Consider the following 16,507-nt stretch of genomic DNA (forward strand, 5'->3'; position numbering starts at 1 on the left):
ATAGTGACCAGATAGGGTTTCCAAGGCTGTAAACCTCTATAGAAGTGGACTGCCATATCTTTCTCCTGCAGAGCCGCTGGTGGTTTTGAACCGCTGACCTTTCGGTTAGCAGTCAATCACTTTAACCACTGTGCCACCAGGGCTCCTTCTGGTAGCCCACAGCATATTCGATATTTTTTGCCAACACCACAATTTGAATGCATCAATTCTTCTGTCCTCCTTTTTCATTGTCTAGCTTTCACATGCATCTGAGGCAATTGAAAAGACCAGGGCAGTGTAAAGATTGAAGTGTCTTGGGCATCGACTGACCTGGGTTTGTGTCCTGGCTCTTTCGCTTCCCAGCTGTGAGATCTTGGGTGAATGACTCCCTGTCTCTGAGCCTGGGTTTTCTCCATCTGTACAATGGGCATATTGTGTCCCCTCTCACAATCTGGGCTCCTTTTCAGGTGCGGACAGGACTCCTGATGAACTTGATGGGCATCTTACTGCTCAACTTGGCCATAAATACCTGGGCACAGACCATCTTCCAGCTGGGCACCTTCCCAGACTGGGCCAGCATCCACTTAGCCAATATTACGGCACTGCCACCACCCTGACTGACGACTCCGGACCCTCTGAGTCCCCACAGGGGACTCCCTTTGGGTTGGTCCCTCCCAGAAGGCTGTCACCAACACCCGCTGCTAAGGACCCCACAGGACCATCAAGCAATTCTTTTCTGTGATCCAATACACAGCAAGCAAGAATGACCTCCAATGGTCCACTTAGGCCCACAGGCTCATTTTGTAAGACACCTTCTCTTTCTCCCTCATGCATTTCAGGGCCACAGCTGGACTTTACCTCCCCACCCCTACCCTAAGTGGTAAGCATGTTCAGTTAGCAAAGGCCACATTTTTCAGGGGCGAGAGGAAAGTCAAAAGGTAAATAGGGCCTTATCAAAGGTCTCAGGCAGGCAAAGTGTTGCAGTCCCCTTCTACAGACAGGAAAACTGAGTGCTGGAGGATTCAGACTCTCGTTGTTTTAAGCGTAGGCATCTCGCCATCCCCAATCAATAGCACAGTGTTAGACCCAGAAGAAGGAGCCCTGGTGGCAGTGGTTAAGCACCCAGCTGCTAACCAAAAGGTATGCAGTACGAACCACCAGCCGCTCCACAGGAGAAAAGACCTGGCAATCTGCTCCCATAAAGAACGCAGCCTAGGAAACCCTATGGGGCAGTTCTCCTCCGTCCTGTCAGGTGGCTGTGAGTTGGAATTGACTTCGAAGGTACACAACAACAACAGCAGGTCCGTAGACACTTGGCAGATGTCTCCTGAATGAACAGGCCCGTATTAGCTCAGCCTCAAAAAAGGCAACAGCCAAGGCACTCTGACCCCTCACATCCCCGTCTGTGCCCCCAGAGGTGCAGCGTTCCTCCAGCAGCGCCTGCAGGAAGGCAACACCCAGGGACTAAAGTCATTCTGGGCAAAGCAGAGAGGATCCTGGATGTTTCCTGAAAGCAGGGAAGAGGAGAGAGGAGGGGCCCCTGAGCCCGGGTGAGCTAGGCCTCCTTGCCAAGTGAGCACTTCCGTATTTAATCACAGTTGCAGCCCGTGGGGGTGGGATGGGGGTGGACTGTGTGGGACAGGGGACAGGAAGTTCCTTCCCAGAGAAAACCCCAAGGCCTGTAACCAGATGAATCGTGATTTCAAATACTTCTGATTGAAAACGCTATAAAATAAAGAATGTGAATCACACTGGGCCTGGAGATTATTTGCCTTCTAGACATAAGAGAAGGAGCCCTGGTGGCGCAGTGGTTAAGCACTCAGCTGCTAACTGAAAGGTTGGTGATTTGAGCCCACCAGCAGCTCTGAGGGAGAAAAGACCTGGAGGTCTGCTCCATAAAGATTAAGCCTAGACCAGGGTGGAGAAGGGGATAGTGTTGACACATTGCGGACTTGGCAACCAATGTCACAAAACAATTTGTGTATTTATTGTTAAATGAGAAACTGATTTGTTCAATAAACTTTCACTTAAAGCACAATTTTAAAAAAAAGTGATCAGAGAGAACAAACCTGTGATATTGAAAGAAATAAAAAGTTTGAAGCTGATGCCTATCCACAAAAAAAAAAAAAAAAAAAAAGATTAAGCCTAGAAACCCTATATCATATAGGGTTGCTTTGCTTTGAGTAGGAATCGGCTCAACAGCACACAACAACAGACATAAGAGAGTTCCAAAGTCCAAAATTCCTGGCCTGGGGGTTCACAGAATTGACCTCTCTGACCTCATCTCTTCCCAGTCTCCTCTCCCTCACACCACTCCAGTCACACATCCAAACACTTCTGCCTCAGGGCCTTTGCACATGCTGTCACCTCCACCTGGCTCCCTCTCTCACTTCACTCAAGTCTCTGCCCAAATGTCAACAAACATTTATTTAGAACCTGTTGTGTGCTGGTTCAGAGTCCCTGGATGATGCAAGTGGTTAAGCGCTCGGCTACTAACTGAAAGGTTGGCGGCTTGAATCTACCCAGAGGTGCCTCGGAGGAAAAGCCTGGCCATCTACTTCGAAAGATCACAGCTACTGAAAACCCAATGGAGCACAGTTCTCTGATACACATGAGGTCACCATGAGTCAGAATTGACTCGATGGCAACTTTATTATTATTATTATTATTTTCTATGTGCTGTGTCACTATCCCTACCCTAGTGGAGCTTACATTCTAGCAAAGGAAACAGATAGTAGGCAGGTAAACAAATACGTAAAATAACCACAGGCTTTGAAGGAACCAAGACTGGCCAGTGTGATAACCTGACTCCGAGGCCACTTTAGCCAGCATGGTCAGGGAGGGCCTCTTTGAGGAGGAGCCATTGGATCAGGACCTGAAGGAGTTGGCAGCATGAGGTCTGTGGGAAGAACATTCCAGGCCAGGGGGCTGCAAGTGCAGAGGTCTGGAGGCCCAAACGGGGAGAGAGTGCCTCTGCTGGCAGAGGGCTGGGCATGCTGACCTGGGCCATTGTGGGGGGCATTGAAAGTCTGCTGCCTCTGGCTGGTTACAAGGCCCCTCTGTTGCCTCTGGCTGGTTACAAGGCCCCTCTGCCGTGCACATCTCCCTCCACAGAAAACATCGCACTCCTACCCACCCTCCAAGGGACCACCCGCCTGGATGTTACTCGACCCTGATGCCTGAAGGCTTTGCCTTTCTTGGAGAGAGAGGAGTCTGGGCAGAGGCAGGGGCACCCTTACAGATGTGCTCTCGGCTGGGTGGGAGGAAGGAAGATGGCAGAGGTGGTGGAGAGTCATTGGAAATATAGGAGAGATTCATGTGTGGGACGTACAAGGAGCACTGGGAAGTCAGAAAGGACAAAAACAACTCGTTTTTGTTATCTGTGGCTGCATAGAAAACCACCCCCAAAACCATGACAGTTGTTTGCTCACACTTCTGAATTTGGGCAGAGATCTGTAGGAATGGCTTTGTCTGTGCCCTATGTGGGGCGGCCAGGTCACTTAGCTGGGAGTTTAGCTGGGGCTGGAGAGTCCATGATAGACTGACCCTCCAGAGTCTCTGACCCTCCAGAGTCTCCTTCACATGGTCTCTGCAGGAGCCTAGACTGCACATCTTCTGGGGCAGTGGGCTTCTATGGGGCAGTCGGCTTCTAAGAGGGCAAAAGCAGAAGCAACAAGGCCCCTTAAGGCCTGGGCTTGGAAGTCCAGGAATGTCAATTCTGTCACACTCTATTGGTTAAAGCAAGTCACAGGTTGGCCTGATTCCCCCAAATCTGTTGCCATTGAGTCGATTTTGACTCATAGCGACCCTATAGGACACGGTAGAACTGCCCCATAGGGTTTCCAAGGAGTGGCTGGAGGATTTGAACTGCCAACCTTTTGGTTAGCAGCTGAATGCTTAACCCTTGGTGCCACCAGGACTCCCTGATTCAAGGGGAGAGAAAAAGACTTCACCTTTTGATGGGAGGTTCAGCATACGTGTACAGGGAGGGGAGGAATGGTTGGCCACCATCCTTGAAAGCCGTCTACTGTAAACCCCCAATAGAAAAATGAGCAAAAGAGATGAATAGGTCACTCTGAAAAGGTACATCTAAATGGCCAACAGGCTTGTAAAGAAATGCTCAAACCCACACGTAATCAGGAAAATACAAATTGAAGCAATATTCCACAATACCGCCATCAGACTGGCAAACATTGAGAAAGTGGGTAATAAGGGATGGTGAGAGATGAAGAAACAGAAGCCCTCGTGATCTGCTGCTAAGATTGTGAACTGTGACAGGCAGCCTGGAGCAGAGTTTGGCATAATTACGGGAATTCATTATCTGTTTTCCCTATGACCTAGTTATCCTACTCCTGGGTCTATATCCCAGCACTATTATCCCATGGGTCCCTATGGAGTCAGTGTAGAAAGATATTCGTGCCACTGTTGTTTGAGGTCCTAAGGAGTTGGAGGCCACCTAGGTGAGCATCACTGGGGGAGTATGAAATAACATATGGTGGAAGTATGCTACAGAAAACACAGCAAACTGTAGAGGTGATGGACTACAGGTACATGGAGTGCTGGGTCAGGCACACACATATTCCAGTACATACATCACACAGATTAGAGCCAAGTGGGATAGGAACAGGAGCGGTAATGATAGATGGAACAACGAAGAAGAAATAAAAGTCATTGAAAGAGGAGTTCAGTAAGCCACACTGGACTCCTGAATCCATCCCTAACACGCGTGTATGACCTTGAGCAAGTCTCTTTACTGTTTCAGACTTTGATTTTCCCATCTGAGCAATGAGAGTACATGGTAGAGGTCTCAACAGGAAATAGTAAGACCACAAACTAGGTAATTTGGGGGCAGGAGGAGAATTTAATAAAAGGATTAGTTACAAAGGTATGGTCAGAGGGTAAGGAAATGGCAAGGGAAAACTCAAAACCCTGGCAGATTAAAGATGAGTTGCTAATCTCTAAAATTCAGATTTCACATACACACAAATCTGGATTTCTGGATTCTCTTGAAAAAGAAAATATCAGAACATCAGGCAACATGGGACCCTCATTCTCACCTGGCAATAATTGTCTGGAGCTGAGTAGTGGTAGGGGTAGGGACTTAAGCTGGAGCCTGATGTCTCTTGTTTGCCACAGTCCCCACTACTCCTTAGTGTCTTATACTGGCTCTCTTCATTTGACTCTGTCACCTTTCTGGCCTCTGAAAGCATTTGAATCTATGACTCCAAGAGCTGCATAATCTGAAACGTCCATTTCAGCTTTAGTGGTCACTAGTTCTAATGGCCTAGAACAGTGCTGCCCAATAGAACTTCCTGTGATGATGGAAATGGTCTGTATCTGCGCTGTCCCATATAGTAGCCACTTGCTTGCTATGTGTGACTATTGAACACCTGAAATGCGGCTGGCCTGAACTGAGATGTGCTGTAAGCATAAAATATACACCAGATTTTAAAGACTTAGTACACAAAATTGAATGTAAAATATCCCATTAATAATTTTTATATTGATTGCATGTTGAAAGAATAATATTTGGACATATGGGGCTGAATAAGAGGTATTATTAAAATTGATTTCACTTTTTTATGTGGCTACTAGAAAATTTTAAATTATATCTGTGGCTGGCATTGGTGGCTCACATTCTGTTTCTATTGCATAGCACTGGTCTGTATGGTAAGATTTTAGCTGCCTCTCTGCATTCTCAAACCAACTGGCCAATGGCAACATTATACACCCATACCAAAAGCAAACCCGCTGCCGTCGAGTCAGTTCCGATTCATTGCAACCCTATAGGACTGAGTAGAACTGCCCCATAGAGTTTCCAGGGACTGGCTGGTAGATTCAAACAGCCAACTTTTTGGTTAGCAGGGGAGCTCTTAACCGCTGCGCCACCAGGGCTCCTTATACACCCATAGGTTGTAAAATTCAATGGCTCTAATATCCATGGACCTCTAATTCTGATTACAGATCAGGCTCCTCCGGCAGCTCTGAAGGTTTATCACTTCCTCTTCCTCTCTGTCTTATGGCTCTGAATGTGTCACCCAGAAATTCCCCTCAGCAAAACTGATTCTGTTTTTGATGATTCAGAAGCCCCTGCTCGTTGCAGTGGGCCTTAGGGTCAGGCCAGCCTTCTGCAGACAGAGGTGACTGCCTACATGTGCTGAGAAAAGTAAAAAATAGCTTCTGCCCTTTGCTCCAGGACTCCATGCTCGCACGCTCCCGAATCTCACATACCCACCAGAGGCTTCTGGAAATGACTAATGTGGCCCTTAACCAATCAGCTCCCTGGACCAGAGCAGAAACTGGGCAGACTCTAGTAGGCATCTTCCAGGACTGCTGCCCTCTGACCAGCACAGTGCCCTGAGGTTTCCTATGTGATGGGGCCCAGACCAGAGTCACGGCCCAGTGGGCATCACAGAGGCCTGACAATCAGGGCTCAGCAGCCAGGCGGAAGGAGAGGTATGAGCATTCATTTGTTGCTTCCAGGCCCTCAACATACACTGGAGTCCCTCGATGGTACAAATAGTCAATGCACTTGGCTGCTAACCAAAAGGTTGGAGGTTTGAGTCCACTCAGAGGAGCCACGAAAGAAGGGCCTGGCGATCTACTTCTGAAAGATCATTTATTCTCACCTGGCAACAATTGTTTGGAGCTGAGTAGTGGTGGTGACTTAAGTCAGAGCCTGACGTCTCTTGTTTGCCATTGAAAACCCTATGGAGCACAATTCTACGCTGACACACATGGGGTTGCCGTGAGTCGGAGTTGACTGAAGCAACAGGTGTTACATACATTATCTCACTGAACCCCCAAACAACCCTAAGAAGGAGGTGCCAGTATTCCCTTCATTCTAGCAGAGGACACACAAGTTCAGAGAGGGACAGTGTCTTGTGCAAGATCACACAGCACTTAAGTGGCAAAGCTGGCATTCCAAGTGCAGGTCTACTGCCTCCAGCCCAGGGCCCCTACAGTTCAGGGGAGCAGCCACGCTACTGAGGTCTCCTGCAGAGGTTGCAAGCTGGCGGCCCTCATGTTGTCTTCAGCCCACAGACCTATGGAGACTGACCTACACCGTAGTCTTAAACATTTAAAAAAAATGGAATTAGTTACTGATTTTAAAAACTTGGACATTTTTACATAAAATTTGGGATGACTGGCATCTTTGGAAAGATTGGAAAGTCTGGCAATTTTAAGCCTCATTTCCATGTGATTTCAACCCTTGGCTGGGGCTGAGTAGAAGCTGCTCTTTGCGAAGGGGCCTGCATTTCCAGCTCCTCCCGGTTCCCACCAGGCCTGGGTTGTTCATTACCTTAGCTGGCTTGCCCGTAGGCAGCGAGTGTACTGCTCCTGGCTCCGTGTGCCCAGCTCGTTGCAGACTGGATGGGTCAGGAGGCCTGGCCTCTGGGAGGGGATTCTGATCGAGGAAGGGCGTTAGGCCCTCGGAGGGCTCTGGCTACAGGTGTGTCATTCAATTGTTATGTGACTATAAGAATGTCACTTCCCCTGTCTGGCTGCACGACACCCCCCTTTAGGCCTGAGCCAGTGGCTCAGGCAACATGTCCTTATAAGGGAAAATGACAGGGAGTGTGGAATGCCACCTAGCTGGGTGCTTCCCCCAGTGGGCTCAGCCCCAGGACTGGTCCAAGTGCCCTGCAGGGTAGGGGCTCAGGATAGGCCTCCTGAAGCACCTGGGTGGTGCAAATGGTTAATGAGCTTGGCTTTTAATTGAAAGGGTGAAAGTTGGGATTCGCCCAGAGATGCCTAGAAAAAAAGACCTTGAGATCTACTTCCAGAAAAAAAAAAAAAATCAGCCATTGAAAACCCTGTGCAGCCCAGCTCTATTCAGATACACGTGGGTCACCCTGAGTTGAATCGAGTCAACGGCAACTGGTTTATTTGCAGGGCCAGATGCCTTACAAGGTCATCAACAACCCTGGGAGGTGTGGCAATGTTCCCTGCAGACCCATGGAGCCCAGAGGCTAACCGGCCAGATGCTGGATGGGTACAAACCATGGCTCCTGCTCTTATTAGCCGAGTGGCTTGGTTAAGTGACTGACTCTCTCGGTCTCAGTTTTCTGAGCTGAAGAATGGGGATAATAACAGTCCCTCCCACAGAAGGTTGTTGAAAGTAAGGATTCAGTGTGTTCAAATGCAAAGTGTTGAGAAGCTTGGCTGGCACATAGTAAGCGCTCAATAAATGTTAACTGCTATTATCATTCTTCTTGTTTAAGTGGAGAAACCTAAGAGCCAAAGTAAGATCACCTGCCTGAGGTCACACGGCTAGGGAGGGACAGAGCTGGGATTTGAAGCCAGGTCTGCTTCCCCTAAAGACAGGAAAGGAGCTGGAGAGTGAGACCAGAGCCACTGTCGGCTGGATAAGTGCCTTAGCGGGGGCCTGATTGTTTCCCCTGGGTCCTCACCCCTAAGAGCCAGGGATTAGCCTCCTCTTGGGGCACATAACTATGGAGGGGGAGGAAAAGGGAAGCAAAATAGAGTTCTAGTCCTGGCACTGCCACTACTGAGCTGTATGGCTTCTCTGGGCCTCAGTTTTCCTGTAAAATGGGGCTAATTCTACCTCCCTCCTAAACCAAAACCACAAAACTCGTGGCTTTCGAGTCGATTCTGACTCATAGTGACCCTGCAGGACAGAGTACAACTGCCCCATAGGGTTTCCATGGCTGTAAATCTTTATGGAGGCAGACTGCCACATCCTTCTCCTGTGGAGCGGCTGGTGGGTTCCAATCGCTGCCCTTTTGGTTAGCAGCCAAACACTTGAACCGCTGCGCCACCAGGGCCCCTTTTAGTATCAAATTAGAGAAGTTGCTGGGAAGGGGCTTCCCTCACGCCTCCACACCTTCCACTGGCTCCTGCCTGTGGGGCGAGGGTGAGGCCACTTGCCCAACCCCCTTGTATGTGGACACAGGCAGGGCGGGATGAGGCGGCCAGGAGGGCTTCATTAAAGAGTGGAAAAGCAGAAGTGACAGGCTTTTCCAAGTTCCAGTGGACACCACTTCCCCCACTTCCTTGCCACCTGCCACCGCTGCCAGAGACGCCTGCCTGGACCACTACTGTTGTCAGGGAACATGAGGACCCTCCGGGGGGCAGCTGAGCACCTCATCAGGACCGGGTAGGTCTGGGGACTTTGACATTGGGGACCATAGGCAAGAAAATAGTCAGCAATCAGGGGTGAGAGTTACGCCCCAGGGCTCAAGCTCTGCATTCCCTGGCTGTGCGACCTTGGGTAAATCCTCACCTCTGTGAGCTTTGGTTTGTCCATCTGTGAAATGGGTGTGATAATAATGTCTGCAAAGCCATTGTCAGAACGGCATAAGAAAACGCATGCATAGGGCTTGGCTTAGTGCTTGGCTCAGAGTAAGCACTTAATAACCCACACAGCTAGTCTCCTGATTATTTACAACTCTCTGAATGGGACTGGGCACCCAATATGATTGGCACCTAGCCTTCATTTCTTAAAATCATTTATGTTATTAGCTATCATTTCAGCAGCTACTGATTGTCCAGTAGGAGGGGTGTTTAGTCCCAAATTCAAATGTGTTCAGAGCCAGGAAGGGAATGCAGCTGAATGAGTCCACCTGGGTATACAGTGGGGCATGAGTGGTGGAGAAATGTGGGGAGGCGAAGCCCCTTTTTCCCTCACTATCCTCACCTGTGCAGTGGGCATATAGCCAGGGCCAGCCACTTCAGGTACCACAGCCCTGACCACACTGATGGTGCAGGGGTTGGCTGTTTGCAGGGGTGCGCCCCCACCTATGGGGGCTGTGGATACTCAGGCTCAGCTACCTGTTGCAAAGGTGACAATGCTAACCTAGATCCTCTGATTGTTCCAGGAAAGCTGGAAATCTTTATTTTATTGTGAAACTTCCTTATTTTTAAACGGGGCAGCTAATACATCCACACTGCCTGGATTCACTTAAAATTCAGCATCTCCAACTTCAAGTGAGCCCTCAATGCTGTCCAGCGTGTGTATCCTTCCTAGTTCATTTGCTATCCCGCTTTTTTAGATAACTATTTTATACCTCCTCCTTTGTCTTCAAGCCTCTGTCACCTCCTGCGCATGCTGTCTCTGCTGCCCTTGCTTCCTGCTAGCCTGAACAAATGGAAGCAATCTTTCAACAGTCAACAGATACTTACAGAGGGTCCGCTATGTGCCAGGCACTGTTCTAGGCACTTGGAATGTTATCTGTGATCAAAAGAGACAAGTTCCCTGCCCTGGGCCAGTTGATGCTTCAGTGATACCAGCTGACATGGTGGCTACTATGGGCCAGACACTGCTCCGGCTTTTCGCGTCTATAAATGACTCTGTGAGGCATATACTTTTTTTGTATGTGTACCCATTACCATTGAGTCGATTCTGACTCATAGTGACCCTATAGGACAGAGTAGAACTGCCCCCTATGTGTGGTAAGTATATACATGAGGTCTCTGGGTGACATAAATGGTTTGTGCTCATTTACCAACCTAAAGGTTGGTGGTTTGAACTCACACAGTGGCACTGAAGAAGAAAGGCCTGGCAGTCTGCTTCTACAAAGATCACAGCCAAGAAAACCCTACGAAGCAGTTGCACTCTGTAAAGCACGGGGTTGCCATGAGTCAGAATTGACTCAATGGCAATGGACTAAGTAGCTATCTAACAGAACATTTGCCATTTCAACATTTTTTACATATACAATTCAGAAACATTAATTACGTTTATCGTGTTGTGCAACCATGACCACTATTCACTTTCAAAATTTTCCATCACCCTTAACCGAAGCTCCCAAACCCACTGCCATCGGTCAAGTCGATTCCAGCTCATAGCAACCCTATAGGACAGAAAAAAACTGCCCCATAGTGTTTCCAAGACTATAAATATGTACAGAAGCAAACTGTCACATCTTTCTCCCGCTTAGTGGCTGGTGGGTTCAAACTGCTGACCTTTTGGTTAGCAGCTGAGCACTTTAGCCATTGCACCACCAGGGTTCCCTAACAGAAGCTCAGTGCTCCCCTAAGCAATGACTCCCTCTTTCCCCATCCATCCCCCCCGACCCCGTAATCACTAATAAACTTTGGTTTCTATACATTGCCTATTTTGGATACTTCATAAAAGTGGGATCATATAATATTTGTTCTTTTGTGAGGCACATGCTTTCATTGCACTGTTTTATGGATGAGAAAACGGAAGCACAGAGAGGTTAAGAAACTTGCCAAGGTCACACAGCTGGTGACTGGTGGAGCAGGGATTTGAACCCAGCCAGTCTAGAAGTCATGCCCTTAACCATTGCTCTGTACTGTGTATATCAGAGATATGTTTCACAAGTGTCCACTCCTTGTCTGTCTATCCACCATCGTCTGTACACTTTCCTCTGCCTTCTACCCTCTGTTAAGGATGAATAGCCCCTGTTCCTTGCCTAGACCAACCCCATCGTCCATGCTCTCAATCTCATGCCCTGCCACCCACCGAAGGATATCACTCCAGCCAGTCTCCCCTTCATCATCAGTGTCTCCTCTCTTGATTGGATCTCCCACCTGAAAGCTTGCTGTAATTTTTTCTATCCTAACTGAACTCTCTTGGGCCCTTTTCCTCTTCCAGCTACCATTCCATTTCTCTGCTCCTTTACTGCAAAAATTTCTCGAAGGTGTTGTCTGTACTTGTGTCTCCCATTCTCCTCCTGGTCTCTCCTGAACCCACTCTGGTTGAGCTTTTGTCCAACACGCCACCAAAACTTCCCTTGTCAAGGTTACCAGCAATCTCCATATGGCTAATTTCAATGGTCACTGCTCATTCCTCATCTTACTTGACCCATCAACAGCATTTGACATATTCGATCACTACCTCCTTCTTGAAGTCTTTCATTGACTTGATTTCCCAAGCACACATAGACCTGCTTTCTGTCTCCTTTGCTGGTTCTTCATCTCCCAACCCATTAATGCTCAAGTGCCTCAAAGCTCAATCCTGGGTCTCTTTCTCTCACTGAAGGAATCTCATCTTGCACTGTGCCTTTAAATACCATCTATCATAAGATCCTGTAATGGGGTCACTCTGAGTTGGAATCAACTCAACAGCAGTAGGTTTGTTAGATTTTGTAAGTCAACAACTCCCAAATTTATATCTCCAGCCTGATCTTTCCTCTGAATTCCGGACTTGTATTTCCAACCTCATACTCAGCAGCTCATTGAATGGCTAAATAAACCAAAGCTGTTGTTGAAATGGCTCCTGGGGACTTCCGGTTGCTCAGGCACACAACCTCATAGTCATCCTAGACTCCTCCCTTTCTCTTACACCTCACAGCCAGTCTGCCTGCAAATCTTGTTGTCTCTACCTACAGAATGTACCCAGAATCCAACCTGTTCTTACTAGCTCCTCTGCTATTCCTCCTTAGCGGAAACTCTATGAGGGCAGGGATTTTTGTCTGTTTCATTCACTCCGGTAGTAGTTAAGAGCTTCCGCTGCTAACCAAAAGGTCAGCAGTTTAAATCCACCAGGCTATCCTTGGAAACTGTACGGGGTAGCTCTACTCTGTCCTATAGGGTCGCTATGAGTCAGAATCGACTTGACTGCAACAGGTTTGGTTTTTTTTTTTTTTTTTGGTTTCCCCAATGACTTAGTAAATATTTGTGGAATTAATAAATATAAGGACAGTAGCTAGAACCCTCGATTAGTCAGAGTAGGAAAGTCTCTGAGAAGCCAACTGGTCTACACCTCGCCCCATCTCCAATTGCAGAGGAGAAACAGCCTCTTCAAGAAGGCCCTGTCCAGGGTCACACAGTGAGCCAAGCAAGAGATGCTTTCAAGTGTAATAGTCGCTTGCTCTCACTCTCTCTCTCTCCCTCCCTCCCTACTTCTCTCTCATCTTTGCTTCTCTCAGTGACTTCCATTATCTTGTTCCCTGACAACTCCAATGAGAATAATCCTGGGGAAGGCTCTGATTGGTTCAGCTTGTGTCATGTGGCCTATGAGATGGGTTACTCTGATTGGCACACCTGGGAAGCTGCCTGCCACTGAGGCTAAAGAGGTGGAATCTGTTAGCAGGTGAAGGGTTTGTGGGACAGGGGCACTGGGCAGACCCCCATCCTCCTGACAGAGGTTCCCCCCATTTCCTTGTGTGCAGGTGGAGGTTCTGGCACTTGGGGCTCTGTAAGGCCCTTGCTTTGCTGCAGGCAGCCTGGAATGACTTCTCCTGGCCTGTCCCCACCAGCTGTGGCCAGCTGCTGACCCAGATCCTCCTGTGTGGTTCCCTGGCCTCCACTGCTGCAGCTCTGACCCACCACTGGCTGGTGTCTTCACTGCGTTATCCTCTGGGACCCTCTGCCACAGTGGCTGCCGTCTGTGGTTTCCTGGTCTTCCTGGGCCTGGGCCTGGTGCCCCCCGCCCGCTGCCTGTTCGCACTCAGTGTGCCCACCCTGGGCACAAAGCAGGGCCGCCACCTACTCCTGTCCTGCAGTGCTGCCACCCTGGCCAGCATCGTGGTGCCCAACGTCTTGTCCAACGTAAAAGTGGCCGGGCGGGTGCTGAGGTGTGTCACCGAGGGGTCCCTGGAGAGTCTGCTCAACACCACCCACCAGCTGCATGCGGCATCCAGGGCTCTGGACCCTGCAGGCCAGGCAGGCAGCAGGCGCCTGACGTTCGGGGCCGAGGGCAATGGCTCTGCCTTCCGGCTTCATATGCTCAGGGTCACTGAGCAGGTCCTGGAGGACTTCTCTGACCTGGAGACCCTGGCCCGGGCAGCAGCACTGGAGGCCCAGAGGGTGGTCGCCGTGGTCTTTGTACTAGGCCTCCTGGTGGAGTCTGCCTGGTACCTCCATCGCTACCTGACTGACCTACAGTTCGACAACATCTATGCCACACGGCAGCTGGTTGGGCAGCTGGCAGAGGCCCAAGCCACACACTTGGTGGCCTCCCCACCAGCCTGGCTGCTCCAGGCGGCCCAGCTGAGGCTGTCCCAGGAGGAGCTGCTGAGTTGTCTCCTAAAGCTGGGGATGCTCACCCTACTTCTGGCAGCCACAGCTGTGACAGTGGCCACAGATCACGTGGCCTTCCTCTTGGCCCAGGCAGTTGTGGACTGGGCTCAGAAGCTGCCCAGCGTGCCCGTCACGCTCGTGATCAAGTATGACGTAAGTGCCGTGATGGAAAGCTGGTGGAGTCCTTTCACCCACAAGTCACAATTGAGTTTTATTTGCCTTCCAGGCAGGGTCCTGGGATCAGCTGGGGACCCTTGGGCGCCCACAGATGAACTCATTTAATCCTCACAGCAGCCTGTGAGGGGAGTTCTGCTTTCACCTCACATTGCAGGCGAGGATACAGCTGCTCAGGTATCAGTTAAAATAACCTGCCCTCCACGGCCCCTCTTTTCACAAGTGGCAGTGTCCCAGCCTCATTGTCCTCGTTTGTACAAACTGGAGAAATCCTCCTTACCCCACAAGACTACTGTGAGCCTTAGACCTGAAAATAATGTCTCCAAACGTACCTCGTAAGCTTCATGACACGTAGGAAAGGTTTAGTAAACGGTTGTGGTTGTTGTTGCGGGCCGTCAAGTCGATTTTGACTCATAGCAACCCCACATGACAGAGTAGAACTGCCCTATAGGTTGTAATCCGTATGAGAGCAGATCTCCAGGTCTTTCTCTCAAGGAGCTGTTGGGTGGGTTTGAACCACTGACCTTTAGATTAGCGATTGAGCACACTGCACCACCAACCAAAACCAAACTAAACCCATTGCCGTCAAGTCAATTCTGACTCATAGCAACCCTATAGGACAGAGTAGAACTGCCCCCACAGGGTTTCCAAAGGCCATAATCTTTACAGAACCAGACTGCCACATCTTTCTCCCTCAGATCAGCTGGTGCTTAACCACTGCACCACCAGGGCTCCTTTAATAAATGGTAGCAATTGTTAATAACTCACATCTGTACATATCAGACTGGAGGGCGCTTAGGAATGGCCTATATCAGGGTTTGGCGAATTATGGCCTGTGAGCCAAATCTAGCTGGCTGCCTGGTTTTGTAGATAAAGCTTTAGTGGAGCACAGCCATGCCCACTCATTTATGTATTGTCTGTGGCTGCTCTACAAAGGCAAAGTTGAGAGGTCATAACAGGGATCATGTCAGATGGATCTTGGCTGAAAGCAGAGAACACCAGAAAGATGTGTTTTATTGACTATGCAAAGGCATTCGACTGTGTGGATCATAACAAATTATGGATAATATTACGAAGAATGGGAATTCCAGAACACTTAATTGTGCTCATGAGGAACCTGTACATAGACCAAGAGGCTGTCGTTAGAATAGAACAAGAGGGTACTGTGTGGTTTAAAATCAGGAAAAGTGTGCATCAGGATTGTATCCTTTCACCATACTTATTCAATCTGTATGCTGAACAAAATAATCCGAGAACCTGGACTATATGAAGAAGAATGCAGCATCAAGATTGGAAGAAGACTCATTAACAATCTGTGATATGCAGATGGCACAACCCGCTTGCTGAAAGTGAAGAGGACTTGAAACAGTTACTGATGAAGATCAAAGACCACAGCCTTCAGTATGGATTACACCTCAACATAAAGAAAACAAAAATCCTCACAACTGGATCAATGAGCAAGATCATGATAAACGGAGAAAAGATTAAAGTTGTCAAGGATTTCATTTTACTTGGATCCACAATCAACGCCCATGGAAGCAGCATTCAAGAAATCAAATGACGTATTGCATTGGGCAAATCTGCTGCAAAAGACCTCTTGAAAATGTCGAAAAGCAAAGGTGTCACTTTGAGGACTAAGGTTTTCCTGACCCAGGCCAGGGTATTTTCAGTCACCTCATATGCATGTGAAAGCTGGACAATGAATAAGGAAGACCAAAGAAGAATTCACACCTTTGAATTACGGTGTTGGCGAAGAATACTGAATATACCATGGACTGCCAGAAGAACAAATAAGTCTGTCTTGGAGGAAGTACAGCCCGAATGCTCCTTAGAAGCAAAGATGGCAAGACTTCGTCTCGTGTACTTTGGACATGTTATTAGAAGGGACTAGTCCCTGGAGAAGGACATCATGCTTGGTAAAGTAGAGGGTCAGTGGCTGCAACAATGGGCTCAAACATAGCAACGATTGTGAGGATGGCGCTGACACGGCCGTGTTTCGTTTTGTTGTACACAGGGTCTCGATGAATCGGAACCGACTTGATGGTGTCTAACAACAACATCATCAGGGACCATATGGCCCACAAAACCTAAAATATTTACCATCTGACCCTTGACAGAAAAATTTGCTGACAGCTGATGAAGAATTGTAGTTTTCAATATTTTCTTTAGACACAAATCTTTTTATTTTTCATTTTTAATGGTTAAATCTCACGCAAAAAATCATTCCATAAAACATACCAAAGTGTCAGACCCTGAGTCAATTATATTAGTAGCTAATACTCATTGAGTACTTAGTATATGCTAACAAAGTGTTTTTAAACTGCATGAAATCAATTTAGGAGGTTATCTTAATCATCTTGTGCTACTCTAACAGAAATACCACAAGCGGATGGCTTTCACA

At 48.4% G+C, this 16,507-nt stretch overlaps 2 protein-coding genes across 3 annotated transcripts in view; both read left to right on the top strand.

Moving 5' to 3' along the window:
- Positions 1-822, top strand: part of SLC13A3 (solute carrier family 13 member 3) — an 80,896-nt gene extending 80,074 nt beyond the window's left edge. For both annotated transcript variants that reach the window (XM_012559022.1, XM_004370277.2), the window contains exon 13: positions 447-822. In XM_012559022.1, coding sequence (XP_012414476.1) covers positions 447-596 — 150 coding nt within the window. In that variant the 3' untranslated portion in view covers positions 597-822. The remainder of the gene's footprint in view (positions 1-446) is intronic.
- An 8,234-nt stretch (positions 823-9,056) lies between these two features.
- OCSTAMP (osteoclast stimulatory transmembrane protein) overlaps positions 9,057-16,507 on the top strand; it is a 9,579-nt gene continuing 2,128 nt past the window's right edge. The window contains 2 exon segments of the mRNA XM_004370551.2: positions 9,057-9,100; positions 13,083-14,085. Coding sequence (XP_004370608.2) covers positions 9,057-9,100; positions 13,083-14,085 — 1,047 coding nt within the window.

The sequence above is a fragment of the Trichechus manatus genome, unplaced genomic scaffold (assembly GCF_000243295.1).
Source record: "Trichechus manatus latirostris isolate Lorelei unplaced genomic scaffold, TriManLat1.0 scaffold00008, whole genome shotgun sequence".
Taxonomy (NCBI): Eukaryota; Metazoa; Chordata; class Mammalia; order Sirenia; family Trichechidae; genus Trichechus; species Trichechus manatus.